Source organism: Erythrolamprus reginae, chromosome 10 (assembly GCF_031021105.1).
Source record: "Erythrolamprus reginae isolate rEryReg1 chromosome 10, rEryReg1.hap1, whole genome shotgun sequence".
NCBI classification, from domain to species: Eukaryota; Metazoa; Chordata; class Lepidosauria; order Squamata; family Dipsadidae; genus Erythrolamprus; species Erythrolamprus reginae.
In genome coordinates, this window is record NC_091959.1 from 625677 (window position 1) to 646281 (window position 20605).

The window sequence follows — 20605 nt, forward strand, 5'->3', positions numbered from 1 at the left end:
ACTTAACTGGCTGCGTAGGTTACAACAAGACAGAGAAGCCTTGAGCTACTGCAATGGGCATCATCCTAGCCAGCAATGGGATCATTTAAATCCATCTGTTAACATTTTTCCAGCGTAGCAAAACCACTCCAGTGTCTTGACATTTATACAGCAGCAAAACAAGTGCTTTTAAAAAAAAAATATTCCATGAATTATAGTTCTCCACATTAGGAAAACATCCTTGTATTGTTTGTCATCAGAGCAAGGAAAACATCCAGGAATTTCACTCATTGAGAAGGTTTTCAAAGAAAAGTTGTGAAATTTCACTTTAAAACTCCCTAAACAGGAATATGGGAAGTTTATTCCTTCTGGCCCAGAATGTCGTGGCCTTATGCTACAAAAGCACTCAGAGCACCAGTGAAAGTGCACAAACTATTCAACAATTGTTTAGAGAGGGTCCAAAATCTTGGATTTTATCTCAATGTTGATGATGCAATTTTTATGACTTAGATCTTAGCAAGCATTCTCAAAGTGGACAGGGCTCAGATATTAAGAATGCGTTATTCACTCATTAATTGCCTTAATTAGGCAGTATGTGGGATATAAAACATAGAAATAAAATATATCACAATACAAAGAAGGAAGGATAGACAGCAGCCCAAGACTGAAATGGGCTGATCATTTTCACTCTAAGGCTGATTTCTAACCATTATTATTCTAGACCAGGGGTAGATCAAGTGGACCCTTCTATGATGTGTGGACTTCAACCCCCAGAATCCCCCAGTTAGCATGATTGGCTCAGGAATTCTGGGAGTTGAAGTCCACACGTCCCAGAAGAGCCAGCTTTGCCTCCCCCTGCCGCCTAGGCCAGTGTTTCCCAACTGTGGCCACTTGGAAGGTATCTGGACTTCAACTCCCAGAATTCCCCAGCCAGTTGAGGTCCAAATATCTTCAAGTGGCCACGGTTGGGAAACACTGGCCTGGCCCATTATGTCTGGCATTCTCTTGACTGTGCCACCCTTGACCTACTAATGGGTCCAACTGGGCTCTGGGGCTCTTCCGCTCAGAGGCCTTTGCTCTACTTCATCTCTTGGTGCCTGGCAGACTCAGACTGCAGGGTCTCGTGCGGGGCTTCTCAGCTGGACTCTAGGCTGACCAAAGGAGGGGCCGGAGGGAGAGGCTGCAAGCAGGAGGCGGCTCCGAGGGCAGACGCCCCCTCCTCACGGAGCCCAGAGGGGCTGCCACGGGGGGCGCGGTGGGGGGGGAAAGACCCTCTTGGGACCCCCCCCGTTCAAGAACCGGCCCCGCACAAGGCCACAAGGCCCCATCTCCCCCCCCGCCCGGGAGACCTTGGCCGGCGCCCCCTCCGCCGCCCCCCCGGCCTCAGGGCGGCCCCCTCACAGGGCGGGCGGGGTTCCTGGGGGGGAGGGAGGCGAGACCCCCTTTCTCTGGGGCCCCGGGGGCTTCTGGGAGCGTGGGCCTGGCCCCCCTCCCCGCAGCCCTTTGTGAGCGCGCGCGCGGCCGAGGGGATCCGCGGGGCCCCGGGCGCACTCACCGCTGCAGCACCACGCGGAGGGCGAGCCCTGCGGGAACTTGGCCGAGTCCGGCGCCAGGGAGACGCTGCCGCCCAGGTGCGGGCACTCCATGGCGGCGCCGCCGATGCCCGCCGGCCGCCTCCGCTCCTCCTCGCCCTGCGCCGCCCCACGCCCCACGCACGCACGCACGCACGCCGACGCCACGCGCCTGCGTCGCCCGCGCGACACCCCGACTCCCCGCCCGCCGGGTTTTCCGATCGCGGCGGCCAAAGGACACGCCCCCCCCCCCTCCCTTCCGGCCGCGGCCGATCCTCCCGCCGGGTTTTCCCACCGCTCTCAAAACCCCCGAGAGGACCGGTGGCAGATCAGTTCCGGCTGCGGAGCGAAGGCAGAGTGGCCCCTCCCTCCCGGCCCCGCATCGCTCAGCCTTCGCTCGGGCGCCGGAGGTGTGGGCGCGGTCTTAGGCTGGCTTTGTGCCGCGCTCTAGAGGCGGCGGCTGCAGTTCCCGGGTGGCCGCCAGGGGGAGCCGCTCCCTCCCTCGCCTGCCCCGCGCCGACGGCGGTGCGTGCGGACCTGCCCCGGTCAGCAGCCCTTTCCCCTGGGCCCGGGCCGGTCCTAAAGTGCTCAGGGTACCCAGATGGCGGTCACTGCCAGAGACCGGATGACCTGGGAGATGGACAGCCCCAGGTCTCCCGAGGGCATCAGGGAAAAGAAGAGGGTCCGGTTGGAACAGGTGCCCGGTCCCGTTGCTTGGGTCACCAGGCAGAAGGGAAGGGAAGTGTTGGAGGTGAATCTCCCGTCCACAATAAAAATAATGCCGCTACATTGGTGCAAAAGAATGAACCCCCAAATGTCTTCAGCCCCCCTCCCTCTGACCCAAGCTTAGCCAAATAATGCAGAGCATGCCCTGCGGAGCCTTCTCCAGAACAGCCCCCCTGACCTCTTGGCTGTGCCCCCCCCCCAGCCTCCTCCTCTCCCCACTGAAGTCGCTGCCAGAGACATAATGGGAATTGGGTGGAGTCCCCAGACCTTCCATCAGCCTCTGTTTTGGAACAGGTGGTTAGTGGTGCAGGGGTCAAACCACCCACCACTCCAGACAAAGGAACCCCCGAAAGACAGACTGGCTACCAGGAGGGTCTCGCCTACCCATGCTAAGGACAGGGCTCTCGGGCCAGATCCAAAGGAATCCAGGAGCCAAGGAATCAACCCGACTGAAAGGATCCTTTCACAGTTGAGATCTGGGGATCCTCCCCCCCCCCACACACATACAATCTGCATTTAAGGGTTAAAGAAGAAGGATTTGTTGCTTTCAGTGCTAAAAATGTTGCCCTCTTTTTATAGCATTTCTTGTAATGTCTACGATGACCCTAGGAATAGATGGACATTGAAACACGATTTTCTCCCTGCAAAATATTGAACAAGGCTGGGGCAGGGGGGGGTGTCCCACTTTCTCCCTCCAGAGGCAGCCAAGTGCTGGGGGGACCTGGTGGCCCTCCTCCATGGGGGTGGGGGGCACACCTGGCCTCTGCGTTGGGACCAAGCTAAGTGGGGAGCCGGGCTTTCCCACGGCCGTTGGGGCCTGAAACGCTCCGGCCATTTCTTGGTGATAAATGGGTTAATGAGGAAATAGATACTGTATAGGATTAGATATGTATAAAATAAGATCAATGGATATGACCAGTCTACAATAAATATGTAACAATAGTTGTGTAATAGGTTGTGAGCACAATAAGAATTGTAACACAGATTTGCTACACAAACGTCCAATGTTTCTAAATGTCTTTGTTTTGTGTGTCAAGTGTATATATCTTTATAAATAAAACTTTTTCTATAAAAAATGCTGGGCAACCAAGGCAGGGGGGGGGGTTCCCAGTGGCTTCCTCCATAAACGGTCAGGGGATCAAGATAGACAGGCAGAGGGAGCTTGACCAAAGCCACAAAGGAATCAGGTTAAGGGTCAAGAGTGCTGGGTTTATACTTTTGAGATAAGCAGGGAAAATACAACCCCACTTTTTATGTTAAATGTTTGTGTGTCTGTTTGTCCATTTTATGAAAATCAATAAAATTTATTAAAAATAAGAGTGCTGGGTTTTACTGCCGGCTTCTTTGCGCTGTCGCAGGATCTCCCACTGATGCCGAAGAGAGAGATCCCGGGCGCGGCTGAGCGGCTGAGCCGGCTCTCCACCTGAGACCGAGGTCCACCTATCCTTCCACATCCGCCTGTCTGCACCTCAGCCCCTCGAAGGCAGGCGGGGCCCAGCCCCCACAGCCCCCCCGCCACCCGGAGGTGGAGGAGCCCCCTTCGAAAGAGGCGGAGGTGCCTCCGGCAGAGCTGCTGTGGGGCCGTGAGGGGGAAGCCCTGCCTCGCTACGCCTTCCGGGAGGGAAAGGGACGAGAGGGACTCGTGCCTTGACTCACTCGCTCAGGCAGCCGCGTGATGGAGGTGCCGGCCGGGTTTCTTCACAGGTGGGCTGGCAGCCCTGTTGCGCAACGCTCTCTGGCTCAGGCAGAAAGGAGCCTTTCCCGTTTGTTCGGCTGCTGGATTTTCTCCCCTGGCAGGACTCCAAGCCACGTCCAAGCACCGTGATCTCCTTCCAGGGACCTCGCCTGGACTCCACCTGTCCCTCTTCCCCCTTCGCGATGCCCAGCCTCTGCGGAGTTTTTCCACAGGCGGTGGAACACAATGGGCCCCATTGTTCCATGGGGGGGAAGCAGGCCTGCCCACAACACCCTCCCAGTGAAAGCCCCCAAGGCAGAGACCTTCCCCTCAGCAGACCCCCCCCCCCAGTTTCATTGCGTCCCCTGTCCACTTTTGACTAAGGAGCCCGGGGCAGCCCTCCTTCCTCGCAGGGGCCCTGCCCAGATTCACTGGGGAGTGCCATCGCATGGGGAGGCTTATGCTGTTCCCCCTCCCCCCAAACCTCGCTGGATCAGGCCCACGTGGGAAGCCAGGAATAGGGGTGGGCCAGCGCCTCTGACGCTGACCTTGGGGAGGGCGAGAAATTTCCCCGGACTCTTCCTGGCTCTTCCCAGCAGCTCTTCTCAAGGTGACCTTCGCCAGGAGCATGTGTGGGGTCAATGGGGGTAGGGCGAAGGCTCGCAGGTGCCTCCACCTGTCTCTCTGGGCCGAGGCTGGGACGTTCGGGCTGCCCTGTGGCTCCACCTCGGGGCCAGAAGGAGACTCCCAGGCTTCAGCCTGACTTGGGGGCAGGGAGGCCGGCCCAGGCACTGGGCATCGGGCCAACCAGGTGGACGGTCCTGTCCAGAGAAGCAGCTTTGTGCCCCTGAGTGATGGGTCTTTCTTGTTTCAGCCAATACTGTTTATTCCACTCTTCTGTTCTTCCTTCTCCTGGGGGCCCATAAACCTAGAGTCACATTGCGGCCATACAAATACAATAAAGGAACCTTCTCCCACTTGAATTCTGAAAATGCAGCCTGATCAAGGGAGACTGTATTATACTGAATTTTCCCCCTGCAGTGTTTCCCCTCCTGGCTCACTCCTGATTTGGCCATGCTGGTCAGAATGATGGGAGTTGTAGTCCAGTTCTTCTTGAAAGTGACCTGGGGAAGACTACAGGGGACACGGTGCACGAGAGACCGATTTTCATGGATTCCACAATAAAACTCTCCAGGGAAATTAATTGCAGTTGCCAAAGAAAGACATTTAAGCCTTTTTCGTACTACGGTATATATTTATTAAAACATTTCCATACCGTTTCCTGTAAGGTATCTCAAACCTATTTACAATGGGATTTGAGAACAGGAACCGGAGCTCTGGGAGGAAAAACACTGAACGCAGAACACATAGAAATGTAGGTGAAAGAAAGTTCTTAGCTAATACACCGGACTCGGCTAGATTCTGTGGCTGAAGTTGTTGAAACATTACAAGCCACCTGGAGTCGTCTTTGTGTGAGTTGGGTGGCCACACAAATGTATTTAATCAAATGTATAAAACGGTCTAGGAAAGGGGGCAGCCAGGAAGCCAGAGTGGACGTGGGTCAGCCCCCTTTGGCCCTCTGGAGGTCAGGGTGGCTCTAGCGCCCCAAGTTTCCCAGGGGAGGAAGTGCCTCCTTTCTCGTCCAGCCAGGGCAGAGAAAGGGATTCTCCTCCCAAGAGCAACACCTGGATATCGGCCACAGCTGCCTCACAGCCTCTTTGGGTTCATCCCAGTTCCTATTCCTGGGAACCTTAACGCTGCAATTTGATGGTTTGACTTTTTAATAGTATGTTTGAATAACCACCGCACTGCTAAATGGCTTCTATTTTCCAGAACACTTTTCCAAATTTGAGTTCAGGAACACGAGGGACACAAACAAAACCGGATTGTTAGTGCAAAACTAGCCAGGAACAGAGCAAAACAACCCCAACCAGGCACCCACCAGTTGCTGAGAGTTCTGGGGGAAAGCGCAGAGCTGGGGGAGGGGATTCCAGAAGAGTTTGGGGGGGCGGTCAAGGGCAAGACCTTCCTGGCCTGGTCCCAGCGCACAGAGAGGCCGGAGGGGGCAGAGAAAGGGGTCGGTGTGTGCAGCAATTAAGTGGGGAGAGAACCAGAGGCTCTCTGGTCACAAGGCAGCTTTGGTCAGCTGTGGGGGTGAAGGGAAAGGTCTAGAAGGGAGTCGGTGGTCTCAATGCAGAGCCTGGGACAAAAGCACAAAGACCCACAAAACTTTGGAACCCACCGAAACTGCAGCCAAGGCCGAGAGCAGCAGCAGGGCCTGGGGGGTGGGGGGGGGGACTGAAAGAAAAGCCCAGAGAAATGGACCCCCCATTTGCAGGTGGGCAGCGGGGGGTCCGGTGCTGAGCACCCCAACCGGCCCAGGGCAGCCAGAAGCAACGGCTCTTCCCCAGGAAGGCTCGGATTCGGGGGACCCCACTTTGCCTGCAGCGGGGCAAGCAAGTGCCCGGGAAAAGGGGGCACCCCAAAAGGAGCCAGAGGCGGTGGGGGGGGGGCTCGGACTCCCCTCCGAAGGCTCTAGGGGTTCGTCGGGCACGGAAGTGCAGTCCAGGGCTCGGAATGCGGAGCTGAGGGACCAGTCGGGGGAAACCCCGCCAGAGGAGGAAGCGGAGGGCGCGGGTGATGGGCTGCGGAGTCCGGGCTCTGCAGGGGCGAGGGAGGGAGGGGCGTCTCCCGGGGGCCGGTCGCGGGCTGACCACGGCCGGGGCCCGAGGGCGGGGGGCGGGCGGGGGGCGGAGGCGCCGGGCGGGCAGAGCGAGGCTCGCGGCTCAGGCAGCGCACAGGTGTTGAGCGAAGAGGCAGGAGCCGCAGCCCGCCCGACATGCCTGCCTTGCCCGCCGCCCTCCTGGCCCTCCTGCTCCACGTGCACCTCTGCCGTCCGGCCCCGCTGAACGGTAATGCCCGCCTGGGCGGGGAGGGGGCTTCCTCGGGGGTCGAAGCCAGCCCGGTCCTCTGCCCAGCGCCCAGCGCCGCCGGTGGCGCTTTTGCAGGTGCTCGCGGGCTTCGGCTCTCCGCCCCCCACCGGCGGCAGCGAAGAGACCGCAGACCCCGCTCCGACCCAGCGCCGGTTGCTAAACGCTGCCGACGTCGGAGGACGGGTTCAGGGACCGAAGGGATCTCTGGGGAGGGCGCCGTCGAGGCTTCCAGCCAGAAGACGGAGCGAGACGAGGCAGATCTCCGGCGGGGCGGGGGGCTTTTGAGGGACCCCTGCAAGGGTGGCCCCCTCCCCTTCCTCCCGTTCAGGGAGCCCCCCGACCAAACAGGGGCGGCTCGCTCCCCTCCCGCAGTGGTCGGGACCTCCGTCTGTAGGGCAGCCCGTCCGTCCCCCCGCCGCCGCCTCCAAAGGAGGAAACTCGGCCAGGGCTGCCTTGGCAAGAAGTCCCGAAAGCGAGTTTGCGGAAGAGGGACGATGGAGCGCCAGAAGGCCTCGTGGCATCCTTCGAGACCCCCGAGGGGCTTCACCTGTGGACGTTGGCCAGGGAGGAAGGACGCGGGGTGGGCTTTTAGCCGAGCGGAGCGTCTTGAAAGAAGCCCCGGGGGAAGGGGGGATGGGGGGGAGAGACCACCCGAAGAACAGGCGCCTTCACCCTCCTCGCCCCGCCCCCCGCCCGCTTTTTGAGCAGACCCCGAAGGGGAGGAGGGAAGAAGCCGCGCGGTCTGCGGAAGAGCCGCCCGCCTGCTGTTCTTGGTTGAAGGCAAATGGGACGTCTCTCCTAGTTCCCAAAAAAGAGAGCCGGGAAGGGGAGAGGGGGCTCAGCAGGCAAAGTCTTCTCCGAGATGCTCCAGGGAGGGTCTCCTTCGGGGAAGGGGCGTCCTCTGATCTGCGCGGTTGGGCCTGGGTTGAGCCGCAAGTCCCCCAGCCTCTTCCTCCTCCCCAGGGACGTCCCCAGAACGGAGGTCCCCGAGCTCTGCGCCCGGCTTCCATTGCAGGGACTGACCGGGAGCAGCGCTTGAAAGGATGGCCACGAAAGACCCTCCAGGCGCGACGGCTCTCCTGCAAGCAGCCCCTCGCTGCGTTGCTTCCCTTCCTTCTGGTTTTGTATAATAGGAGTAAGTTTTCAGGCTGCTTTTCACGCGAAGCTCACGTGCCTTTCGTTTTCCTTCCAGGGTCAAAGTGGTCCTACATCGGTAAGTCCCCCCTTTCATCCACGGGGTCGAATCCTCTTTGGTGGCTCCCATTAGATCCAGGGAGGTAGGAGGGAGATCCCAGCCAACTCTATTCCATGCCACAAGCCGCACAAACCTCCCATTCATCCACAGAAGCTGCTGGTCCCGTGGGATAAAATGGAGGGGGGGGCTTCATCATTGGGAAGCCACAATCACCACTCCCGGAAACCCACTAAGATGCTTTTGGCCAGCTTGTGGTTGTGGGAACGGAGTAGTTATTTTTATATGTCATCGGGTGAAGCAGATTGAGCCCTGACTGGGTCACCTCTTGCGTGTTGAGAGACCAGGTCGGTTCTCTTTGCTTACCCCGGTTCAGTGGGGGGGGGAGTCCAACCCCCAGGTCTCCCAGAAGGCGGCCTTTGTGTCACGTGGAGCTGCCACCTGGGTCTCTACCAGGTGAAGCAGTTGGGCGAATCTGCCTGCAGACTCCACCGGGTGGGTGACAGGTGAGGCTTGAATTAAGACCGGTCTGGATGGAGCCTGTTGGAGCCTGGGGCTTCTCTAGACCCCCTCGGACAGCAGAGGGGGAGCGCATGGATGTGGGGAACGAACACAATCCCCATCTGGCTTCTGGGCTTCACAGGGAAGACGCCCAGGTGCCTTCTGGGTCTAGCTCAGCCATAGATTGCAGCCCCCTCTGCTGCGCCCAGAGATTTGCCCCCCCTTGAGAAAGAAGGGGCTCCCCCTCTTAGCCCAGAAGCTGCCGGTTACCCAGTCCAGGCTTCCCAGCCTCGCATCTACCGCCTCCCCTTCCGAACTCAGCCTGTAGGGGGAACCCTTCCAGGGGACACGATCTAAGCCTGGGCGACGCCACAAATTGCTCCTTGCTCCTCCCACATTCACCTGGCCCAGGTGCAGCCGAAGATGCTGTTGTTGTCCCGAGGAGACTCCGGCTGAACTTCAGCAGGGGCTCCTGGTCACTCCTGAGTCCGACCACCCGGACCCATATCTGGCCTTTCCCTGCTGTTCCCATGAGGGGCCGCGTAAAAGCAGGTTCCGGGAAGACGAGGGGGCCGTGCAGGGAGACACCATTCTTAGAAAGGCCGGACGAGGGGTTCTCCCACTTCAAGGGTCAAGGCCCAAAGTGCTGAATGTGCAACTCTGATGATGAGGTGAGACAGAAACTGTTGGCTGCTCCTCGGATTCAAACATTTAGCATTTAGACTTTAGACTTATATACCACTTCACATACATCCCTCTCTAAGCGATTTGCAGACTCAGGCTCTTTCCCCCCAACAATCTGGCTCCTCATTTGACCCACCTGGGAAGGACGGAAGGCTGAGTCAACTTTGAGCCGGTGGTGGGGTTTGAACTGCTGAACTACAGCTTAGCAGTTAGCTGAAGGAGCCTGCAGGGCTGCCCTCTAACCACTGGGCCACCCCGGCTCATGGATAAGGCTGAGAGAGAGACCTCTGGGTCTTTGTGGTTCTTTCCCCTGACTTCTTCCCAAGCGCCTGGTGGTTCCTCAGTCCTTGTGCTGGCCGCCCATTGCAGGGTCTTCCTTGCCTGCCTGAAATGCCTGCTGGCCCACTGTGGCAAGGAGGGGGGGTTGGGGGGGCTGACCTCTTGACCATCTGGAGGCCTTGCTGTCCCAGGTCCTGACGGAGAGAAAGTGTGGCCCAAGAAGTATCCCCTCTGTGGGGGAGTCTTCCAGTCCCCCATCGACTTCCACAATGACATCCTCCACTACGACTCCACCCTTCGGCCGATAGAACTGGAAGGATACAACGTCTCCTCCGACATGAGGTTCCTCTTGACCAATAATGGCCATTCAGGTAACGGCCGCTACGGGTGGCGGAGGGGGCAGCTTCTGAGGGAACCTGAGGGCCAGGAGCATGACTGAGCCAGCCGGGTCCTGGGCCTCCAGAGGTTCTACGCAGGCCATGCTAGCTGGTGTTCACACATCTGGAGGCGCAAAGCCGGCTTGGCCTGGTTTTTCAACACCTGAGCCTTAAAGACCGACCCTCACTGGCCTTTCCTGTCTGTCCTAATGTTGCCCTGCGTCCACTCCGCCTCCTCCCTTCTCTCTTTTCCTGCAGTAAAAATGAATCTCTCTTCGGCCATGCGCCTCCGGAGTTTCCCCTTCCAGTACTCGGCAGCACAACTCCACCTGCACTGGGGGAATCGGAACAAGCAGGAAGGATCGGAGCACACCGTCAGCGGGAGGCATTTTGCTGCGGAGGTAAGACTACCTGGCCCTTTCGCTGGACGCCTGCCCCCTGCCCCTGAGCCCCGGAGGGGAAACGGGGCCTTCCAAAGCGAGAGACGGTTCCCCCTTCTGGGGCACCCAACGTGCCATTGGCGAGACCTCTTCATGGTTCCCATCTTGAGTAGAACAGCTGCTGCGGCCTTTGGGGTTGAGATCACAGCTGTCTTCCTCCCGGCACCCTCCAGATGTCTTGGGGTTTGGTTGCAGTGACCCCCAGCTGTCCAAAGTCAATGAACAGGAGAGGCTGCCCAGACAGCCATGCTTCTCAGCCCAGCCAGCCTAAGGACTCTGTTGGCTGGGGAATTCTGGGAGTTGAAGTCCACTCATCTTCAGGTTTACCAGGGTCAGAAACATTGCTCCCTTCTCTCCTTCTCCCCATGCCTTCCTGAGAACCCTTTGACCAAGGCAAAATCCTGGGGCCTTTCCCCAACCTTTGACCTTCAAGAGCCTGCACTGACCTCCACTCTTTCCCCCGACTTGCTCCTTCCTCCAACAAACGTCTTGTCTGCAAACAGCTAATCACCAAATAAGCCATCCAAGAGCAGCCTTTCCCCTCCTCTGCTCTCTTACGAATGGCTGCGTGGGATAAAATTAGTGGAGGAACAGCAGGGAGACAGAGACGCCTCCTGCCCTGGGGAGCCTCTCCCTCGGCTTCTCCGTTTTGGGTCTCTGGTTGCATCATCCCACTTTTCATGGGCCTCCCTGGGACCCCGACACAACGGGCGGATCCAGCCACGAATTGTCATTATCCTCAATTCCTCCGATTCATAACCACAACATTGTTTCATGTCTCGGACTAATTATAAGTCTGGGAAAGGCCTGGGATCCCCGAAGTCACAATTTAAGGTCATCCACCAAAGACAAAAGAACCGAGGGAATTGAGAGGCCCGGCTGCAAAAGCCCATCTCCCATCCCCACAGCCACACCCAGCTTCTCCCAACTGCTAAGCCTTGGGAGTCCCGCTGACCATGTCCTTCCTGCTTTGCAGCTGCATATGGTCCATTACAACTCCGACCGGTATCCAGATCTGAAATCGGCAGTGGACAAGCCCAGCGGTCTGGCAGTCTTGGCTATCCTGATTGAGGTACGGCTCCCTTCTCCCCTGGGGGTTTCAGGTGACTCTTCCGTCCTGCACAGGACCCCTTGATAGTCCAAAGCCCCCCCCCCTTTCCACGGGTGAAACTGGCCCACCCTCTCTGCCCTGGGAAGGACCCTCCGTCCTTCTCTGTCTGGTTTCATTGGCTGCAATGTTATTCCAATTGGAAATGACCCCTGTCCCTTTCGTTACAGGAGGGAGAGTTCAACCCATCCTTTGAGAAGATCTTCAGCCACTTCCAGCATGTGAAATACAAAGGTAGGAAAGAATTTGGGACTGAGAAGCAGCAGCCAAGAGAAGAGGCCCAGCCCCTATAAGGGCAATGCCCCCCTTGCTTTCGGGGGTCAGGTTCATTTGCAATATAGACAGTTGCAGTATATGTGTGTGGATGTCTCTCCCTCCCTCTCTCTCTCTCTCTCTCTCTCTATCTGTGTATGTGTGTGTGTATATGTATGTGTGTGTGTATATGTATATGTACATGGGGTTTTTTGGTGGGGGGGTTCTTGGTCGAATCATCCCGATGTACCCAAATATGAGAGGGAGCATACTGCTTCCTTTTTGCCTCTCGGCCTCTATATATCTATATATACATATGTGTGTAGAGATAGACAGACAGAGATAGATATATAGATGTATATGTAACACATTTTTGCTGATAATGAAAAGGAAGGGAGATTACCATAGATCTATTTCGAGCTTATTTGCTCTCATCAGGTAGCCACACTCTTTTACTGGGATTTGAACCTGGGCCTCTGCCTTGTAAGGCAGTGGCCTTGGCCTCTAGGCTACAGCCTCACCTCTTGTATCAGCTTGTATCAGCTTGTAGATATATATGTATATAGATATACAGAAATAGATATACAGTACCATGTTTCCCCAAAAATAAGCCCCTATCTTATATTTTTTTGAACCTTGAAATAAGCGCTTGGCCTTATTGCGTATATACACACACATGCACGCACACATGTGCCAATCCGACTTACAAAATACAAGAATGAGGCAGAACAGACTAAACTGTTTACAAGCAAGTTGCAGTCAAGACTGGGTATTTTCTGCCCGTGTTTGATCCTCTAAGGTCTCTCCGGTTGTCTGACTCACCCGCCTGCCTTTCTCTGCCCAAGTGATAGTAAACAAACTCTGAACTCCAGCGTTGGTCCAGATGACAAAAGCACCACCTCAGCCGCCAGCCCTGGGCAGCCACATGCGCAATTCCAGCGGGGCCCACATGGACTGGGCGGCCAACCAGGGTGGGTTTGGCTGGAGTTGGCCTCCCAGAGCTGGTTGCAGGAAGCCCTAACTAAGTTGGCTGAGTTGGATTATCTAAAGAAAAGGGCAAGATGAATATTCAGGGAAGGTTCCATCCAGGATCAAAACAGACAGCTGCCATTCATCGGTAGAGTCCAGCTGACGAAGCGGCTGTTTTCTTTCAGATCAGGAAACAATTGTTCCAGGTTTCAACGTCCGAGATTTGCTCCCAGAGGGACTGGATGACTACTACCGCTATGAAGGGTCGTTGACCACCCCTCCATGCTACCCAAGTGTCCTCTGGACAGTTTTCCGAAAACCCGTAGAACTTTCAGCGGAACAGGCAAGTTCAATAAAGCACAAATTACATTCAGGGAACGGAAGCGATTTTGCAGGTAACGCAGGGAAAAGTCTGATTCCCTCCAGCGCTTTCCAGGGCCCTGGTCAAGGCCATAACAGATTTAATTCTTCCTTTCAGGATTTAATTCCCCAAAAATAAAACTATCAGAGTTAATTTAACTGGGAGCCACAGAATGAATCCATAAATATATCATATAATTGCAACACCCTTTCTACATTCCACAGTCCAATCCCTTCATAACAATCAGACCATTCAGGTTCTTTTAACTCTAGATCTTTGCAGAATTAATAAAGAGCGATATGGGTGAATTTAGAGAAATTAAAGAAGCAGCTATAGTAATAGTTTTAGGTTGGAAGGATGCAACAAAATGGACAATACAAAACTGGTACCAGTACAGGGTGGAACACATTCAGTTTGAAATTATGGATAGAAAGATGAATAGGATTAATGAAATTAAAGTGAAAGAACGGATGGGAAGATGGGACAGGATTAGAGGTTATGCGGTTAGCAGAATTCAAGACCAAGTTATAAAGAATAGAATCACTCTATAATTTGTAAATATGGTAATGTCCTTGGTTTAAAGTAACATTAAAAAGTGCACCCTCATTTTGGTGAAGGGGTCAGAATAAATGATGTTGGGTGGGGGGAGAACACCTCACTGTGCACTGTCTTTTAGATAGTGTGAATTTGTTATTATTAAAAATTAATTTTTTTTAAAAAAAAATAGATTTTTGCAGAATTAAGAAAAACGCCCACTGCCCTCAGTGGTCCAAACACCCCAACCTGTAAGCTGTGGCAGTCTCTCCTAAGAGCCGCTGCTTCTCTCCTCCTGCATCCGTGATTGCTAACTGGACAATCTCCCCCCCTTCCCCCACAGCTGCTGGCCCTCGAAACCACCCTCTACTGCACGGAGTCCAGCGACCCCTCCCCTCTCGAGATGGTGGACAACTTCCGCAGAGTGCAGGAGTTTGACGAGAGGATGGTCTCCGTCTCCTTCCGACAAGGTAGGCCAGAGAAAATGGCCCCCCGCCCACCCAGGGGCTTTATCGTGGTGGTGGCACCTTAGGGTGATTGGGACGAGAGGCCAAGTTGGGATGGACACACGATCCCAACAAAGCTTTTTTTCCAAAGGTCACCTGGACTTTCTGGGTGGGTCTTTTTTCTTGAAAACACTTTGCTTCTCATCCAAACAGTTCTACAGTTAGAAGAGCAGAAGCTTCTTGGATGAGAAGGGAAAAGTCTTCAAAAGAGAAAAAAAACGTGGAAGTCCACTTGCCTTTTTGGGAAAAAGCATCTCTGGGGGAACCATCACTCAGGTCAGGGGGGCTCTTCTACGACATGTGGACTTCAAGTCCCAGAATTCCTGGGCTAGCATGATTGGCTCAGGAATTCTGGGAATTGAAGTCCACAGGTCACAGAAGAGCCCACTCGGCCTCCCCACTGACCCAGGGGATTGAGAATCTGCACAGGCCTCGGGTGGGGTTGGCAAGACTGTCCCCCCTTGGGGGGGCAGCCATGTGGGAGGCTCCGAAGCAGCGCAGCCCCCCCTGCTGTGTCTGCCAGGACCGGTAATTATACCGTAGCCGTTCTCTAAAAATACGGATCCCAACTTCAGCTCCAAAACAATAACATCGGCACAGAATCACAAGGTGCTTTGGGACGAACTTGGAAAGGAACAAAGTGGGGGGAGCAACCTTAGAATTAAAGGTGCCCAGGTGGGAGGCTGTGGCCAGGCCATCAGGGGCCGTTTCGCGCATTGGATAAAACCAGGAGTAAAACTCGGGGGGTGGGGGGGGTGTTGGGTGAGTGTCCCACGTAGGCTGGGAAGGTTTCATTCACCTATAAGGGAAAACGTCTCTGTTTTCCTTCCATCCTGCTTTTTAAAACGGCCCCAGTCATGGCAGGAGCTGTGAGGCAGAGGGAGGGAGGTCGTTTCTTAAGAAGAAGTTATTTCAGGGGGCAGTGAAAATACTGACCCCTGCCCTGGGGGGGATTTAAGACCCTGAGCATGAGTACTGAAGTCTTCTTGTGCTTTGTTGCAAATTGGGAGGGGCCCTGAAGACAAACGAGCTTCCCCAGGAACAAAACTCGCACACATCCTGGTTAGTTAAAGGGAAGCGTCTCAGTTCCTTGCATCCATCAGACCAGGATTCCTCAACCGAGTCAACTTTAAGATGTGTAGACTTCAACTCCCAGAATTCCCCAGCCATCCTTGGGGAATTCTGGGAGTTTATTTATTATTTATTTAATTCAACTTCTATGCCACGCAATCCCGAAGGACTCAGGGTGGCTTACAATAACAATAGAGAAACGATAAAAAGTAGTTGAATACAATATCTAAAACTATAAAACCCTCATAATTGTTGAAGTCCACAGGTCTTACCGTTGGCCCAATTGAGAAATACTGGAGTAGCCCTGACGTGTGGCAGCCTCTTCCCTCCTACGTTGCTTTCTTCCCGGACCCCTCCCCTGCCCCGTCTCCTTCGGGCCCCCTCAGCCACAGTGGGAGAATCTCTTGCGCCTCTGAAAGACCCCCCCCCGCTTTGCCTTTCAGGGAGACTCTTTCTGGGGAGGTTCAAAGGATCAGACGAAGCTCTGCAAGAGGTTGAGATTGACACGTAAAAGGCAGGAGAGGCCCATCACGCTGGGTTGCCCAAATCCACCGTCATGGGTGCAAAAATTAGCCATCTGGGGGCGGGGGGGGGATGGGGAGCTCCAGCCTCAAGCCTCCTGGTTGGTGCAGCCTTTGTTAAAGATGAAACACAGACCGGCCAGCGAAGCAATAGGAGGACAGCGAAGGAAGGTTGGCATGGCTGGACCTGTGCAGAGTTCGGAATAAGCAGCGAGGAAGTGGGGCCTTTTTTTTGAGGGGGGCAGGAGAACTATAAATAGCCTCACTTCAGTCACCCACCAGGGATGCTGAGCAGACGAGGGTCAGAGGGGTGGGAGTCTGATTCTGGAGATACTTCTTTTTAAGGATACACCAAGATCAGGTTTTCTGGGGTCATCCTGGCAGTTGAGGCTCCCCCTCCCCCTCTGAGTGGCCAAGGCTGAGGGACAGGGATTTTCTAGACCTACAAGTGAGCCAACCTGTGCATCACAGACGTGCAACGGATCAGAAGAGAATTATATTCCCTCCCGAGAGAGGCTTGTTGGCAAAACAGACGGGAAATCTTAAGGTTGCACCTAAGAAGTTGTAATTTACAAAACAAAAGAGCAACAAAGATGGCTAATTTTTTTTTCTTGAAACAAGTTTGAATATATCTGTGTGTAGAAATATAGCAATGTTTATACAAGCAATGACTGGTTTGGGAAAGAACAGCCGAGGGGCAGACGCTGGGATTATTGTATTCTTTTCTCTTTGTGCAATGCTCACAAGTTGCAATAAATTCTGCTCTAAGCTCAGCCGCGTAGAGAGTAATTCCTCCGAGTGTCAAAGGCTGCGACGGAAACCTTCCTGGGCCGAGCACTCTTGGCTGCCCTGGTTGTGTCACACGCACCTTGTGTAAGTGGGATTGGGCAGCCGCTGCACGGCCCATAGAGGAAAACGTTGCACAGGTGATCTGGGGGGAGGCCAGGGGACTGGCAAGGGCAAGGCTCTCTCGTGCGTGCGTGCGTGTGTGGGAGAGGAAAGGCGAGGTGGCTGCTTGGATCGGCAACGGTTGTGATTCCTTCTGAGATTGCTCGGCTGGAGACGCTGCACAAACACACCCAGCACACAGGTGAGGCGGAGGGAGGGAGGGAGGGAGGGGAAGCTGCTTTTGGTCATATTTTAAGGTCCCAACGTTACGCAGTTTATCAGGGAGGCAAACCTGAACTCAGGGCAGCAGCTCTCACCCAAGTCCAAATCAACCTCGGAGCTCCAGGGAAAAGCAGGGGGCGCTGGACCCAAACGTTTTGGGGGAAAGGACCAGCGGATGAGCTCCAGAGAACACCAAGCAAGGCGGGCAGACAATTAAACACTTCTGGGAAGGGACCCTTGCCCCAACTAGCCGCTCCAGAGGCTGGCTTAAGAAACCAGGCCCATCTGTGCTTTATCAGGGGGTCACAGAGCAGCCAACGAGGCTCCCCATTTAAGTCCCAAATATTAGGGGGGGCCCATTCTGTCTATTTGCCCACGTGCATCCCAAATAAACTGACTTTTTGGCCCAAACTGGAACCCAACCGAAGCCTCCTCCCTCCCTCCCTCCCTCCCTCCTGCGCTGCTGCTGCTGCTGAACTTGACTTGGAGTGACCTTCTGGCACCATCCCGGGCAAGAGTCAGCGGTGATGTCCTGCCCCCAAGAACGCCAGGCCACCCTTTCCCAAGGACAGGCGGAGGTGAGGACCATCTCCAGAACTGTGAGACCCAGGGGAGGTTCAGGGTGCCAGGACAACGCCCACAGCGTGCCCGGTTCTCTGAGCCTCCGACCGGTCTCTGCCTGCCTTGGCGAGCCACTCCTTTGCTTTCAAAGCGCTGGGCAGGAACAAACCCCGAAGAGGCTGCATTGACCGGCTTCCCAGGGTCCCTCCGCCCTGCGCTTGCCATGAGGCTGTTCTTAATGAGTGACTGCGGAGGCCTCGTCGTTTATTTAATCCGAAAGGACTGGCTGGGAAAACGAAGATAAAAGAGCTGGAAAGAGACGAGCAAAGGGCGGCACTTAGAGTTAGGACACAGGGAAGGGGCACCGTGGGGCATGTAGGGAGGCTAAAAAAATGGAGGAAAGGAAGTCAGGCAGCGAGGCAGAGGGGCTGCAATGGGGCCTCAATGGCTGGTTGGGGAAACACTGAGCTACAAAGACAGCTCCCCCCCAGGCAGGGCTTGGTGAGGGTCTTGGGCTGGCCCTGGCTGGGAAGCCCCCCTGACCACAGGGACAGGAGATCCTGGTAGAGATGTCCTTGTGGCTCGGGATTCCTAGAACTTGGGAGCTTGCAGATTGTGGACTTCAAGTCCCAGAATTCCCCAGGAAAATGAGAAATCTGGCTGGCCCCCTGAGAAGTTGCCCCAGCTGTTCTCCCACTTCTACCTTTGCCAGTTTGTGAACAGCTGCCCTTCTCTCTCCTGCCACCCAGGATTGGCACGGAGTGAAAGGCCTCCTTCCTGCCATTCGGAGGAGTGCCAGGATTGTCATGACCCTTAGCGCTGTCTTTGTCCACCGTCATTTCAGTGACACTGTTGTGATTTTGCATTTACGTTGTGCTTCTCCCTTTCCTCAAGATCCAGCTCCAGGTGAAGGCAGCCCAGGTATGTTTGTCTCAAGAGCGCTTGGCACAAAGCCCCCTCCTCAGTTCCACCCCTTCCATCTGCCCCTGCCTCTGCTCTGGTCACAGCTGGGATCCACTGACCTCTTGAGCTTCTCCTGCCTATCTCCCCCCTGCAGGTAACCCTAACCTTACTAATCCAGAGTCAACCTATTGGAAAGGTTTGAGCAGGTTTGATGCCTTTGCTTCTACACCTCTACAAATGGCAAAGGTCTCTTCTTATTTCAATGGTCTAAAGTCTTCTGGACTAGCACAAACACACACAAACACACACACGTCCTCCTTACACTGAGAGAGCGGAGCAAATCATTTCACCAGCCTTGGAGTCTTAGCTCTTATGTCAAAATTCTCCATAGCTCTTTTATTTCCTTCCATTTCCCCTGATCAAAGCACATGGGGGAAATGTTCCAGGAAAGCTGCTTATCTCATTGGGGTTTTACTCCAGGAGCCAATTACATCACCTGCCCCAAGGAGGAAAGTTCTCTTAGCCACAAGGCTTCTAACACGGTTTCCCCTCCAACCACCCGACCCCACTGCAGGCTTGGTCCTCTTTGTGGTGCTGGCCAGTGTCCTTGGCGTGGTCTTCGTCACCATGGCAGCCTTCTGGCTGGTTAGAAGGGAGAGGTAAGACTTCTGCTCCACTGCCGCTTGGGCCTTGAAATACCCGGGGGGGGGGGGAAGGAGGTTCTTCCTGGGGTCCCTGCCTGGCCTCCCCACCCTGTTCTGGGTCTGAAGGCAACCTCACTGCCTGCTGGTGCCGTTCCACCAGGGGCTCCAAAGGAGACCCAGGACAGATGGAGGCATCTGCTCAGCCTTTGCACCAGGAATGGTATCAGCCTTGACTTAGATGAAGGGCAGCCAAGCACGGCAGCTAAGACGTGTGGACTTGAACTTCGCGTAGTGGGAGATGAGGTCCACAGGTCTTAAAAGTTCAAAGGCTGAAGAATCCTGAGATTGTTGCTCTTCCAAGCAGAAGAGTCGGGAGAAGGCATCAGCTGCCAGGCTACCTGGCCAGAAGGGACAATTCCCGCCAAACGCCAAAGTCCACTCATCATGAGTTTTTCTAAGCAGGCCACCTGATCAAAAGGGTGGTGTGACCCACCCCTCTGGCCACTCAAATGTAGAAAAGCCCTTTCGATCGCCTGCTCCTTGTCCCTTCTGGGAATCCCCTTTGGCCTCTCCAACTCAGGGAATACACTGGCCGGCCGGGACAGAATTGCTGGACATCCTCTTCTCAACCTTGGCTAACTCCAGGCTTCTCTTTCCCAGCCTGCAAAGGGCCAAAGAAGAGAAAGGGGTCATCTACAAGCCTGCGGTCACCAAGGAGGAAGAGGAAGAGAAGGAGGAGAATCTCTCCAAAGCATAAACCTCTGCAGTGCTCAAGCTTCACATATCCACAACAGCTGGATGAGCCCAGCGTTGCTCTCTTTCTCTCTGTTTATTGGCCACGCTGGGTTCCTGGATCCCTTGAGAGCAAAGGGAGGAGGGATCTTCTCCCTTGTGTACAGGATTTTAAGGGGCGGAGACAAAGATCTCCCTCCAAAGAATCAAATAAATTCTAGCCAGGGTCCTGGGCTTTGCTTAAGATTGTAGCATCTAAATGTGATATTTATGAATAATCATAATAATCTGCCTCAGAACAGCTACTGTTTATTTACTGAATAGATGAATTTCCTTCCTGCTCCCATGAAATAATCACTGCTGATGTTAGGAGAAGATCACTAGGATGCTTAAGGGTTCTTGTTAACGTCTTGAAGCTCCAAACGTGGCCACTTTAAGACTTGTGGGGCCTCAAGACTCCCAGTATGGCTGGTTGAGTTGAAGTCCTCAAGTGGCCAAGGGTGGAAGCCCCTGCCTCAAAAGGCATCATCCGGTTCTCTTTGAAACCCTACTGATTTTAGCAGGAATTACTTTTTCCTCTCTTCTATTTAAGTCTGAAATAAGCTACATTCAACATGACCTCTAGGAAATGCATGGGTCGTCCCCCATGACATGGAGTTGGGGCTCTGTGCTGTACTTAGGTCTCTGGAACCGAAGATCTATCGACTCAGGTTTTAAGAATTGTGTCAGGATGAAGGCAGCTACTCCAAGTAGAAGGGAGGTCCAATGAAATACTCTAATGGTATCTACTCCAATATTAGGGGGAGCGAATAGGATTGGAGGGCTCCATACATTGTTTCCTTTCTACAGGGACATATAAGGAGGTTTGAAGAGTCTATGATGATGATGAAAGTCTCCTATAGATTATGTGCAATTTTATGTATCATCATACAATAAATATTTTTATTAAGACCTTTGAATTTGTTTCTCTCTCACA

General features: G+C 54.6%; 2 protein-coding genes across 4 annotated transcripts in view; one reads left to right on the plus strand and one right to left on the minus strand.

The window, feature by feature from the left end:
• Window positions 1-20605, minus strand: part of USP3 (ubiquitin specific peptidase 3) — a 31872-nt gene that overhangs the window by 9795 nt on the left and 1472 nt on the right. Inside the window, exon 1 of one of the 3 annotated variants that reach the window (XM_070762922.1) lies at window positions 1535-1739. The exons of 1 other annotated variant lie outside the window; for it this stretch is intronic. In XM_070762922.1, coding sequence (XP_070619023.1) covers window positions 1535-1625 — 91 coding nt within the window. In that variant the 5' untranslated portion in view covers window positions 1626-1739. Of the gene's footprint in view, window positions 1-1534; window positions 1740-20605 lie in introns of those variants that run through there. One more of the 3 variants, XM_070762924.1, reaches the window with a different exon arrangement.
• CA12 (carbonic anhydrase 12) lies at window positions 6791-19673 on the plus strand. The gene is made up of 13 exons (XM_070762167.1): window positions 6791-7138; window positions 7279-7464; window positions 7848-8019; window positions 8077-8097; window positions 9732-9911; window positions 10176-10318; window positions 11334-11429; window positions 11636-11699; window positions 12872-13029; window positions 13925-14051; window positions 18245-18271; window positions 18828-18912; window positions 19558-19673. Exons 1-13 carry the CDS (start codon window positions 6791-6793, stop codon window positions 19652-19654), a joined length of 1704 nt encoding a protein of 567 aa, XP_070618268.1. The 3' UTR covers window positions 19655-19673.

What these genes read in the sequence shown, in the direction of transcription:
- CA12 (XM_070762167.1), top strand. Translation starts at nt 6,791, where the DNA reads ATGCCTGCCTTGCCCGCCGCCCTCCTGGCCCTCCTGCTCCACGTGCAC. An exon ending in TCTGGTTTTGTATAATAGGA is followed by an intron (nt 8,020 to 8,076) that starts GTAAGTTTTCAG and finishes TTTTCCTTCCAG; the next exon opens with GGTCAAAGTGGTCCTACATC. An exon ending in CCAGCATGTGAAATACAAAG is followed by an intron (nt 11,700 to 12,871) that starts GTAGGAAAGAAT and finishes GTTTTCTTTCAG; the next exon opens with ATCAGGAAACAATTGTTCCA.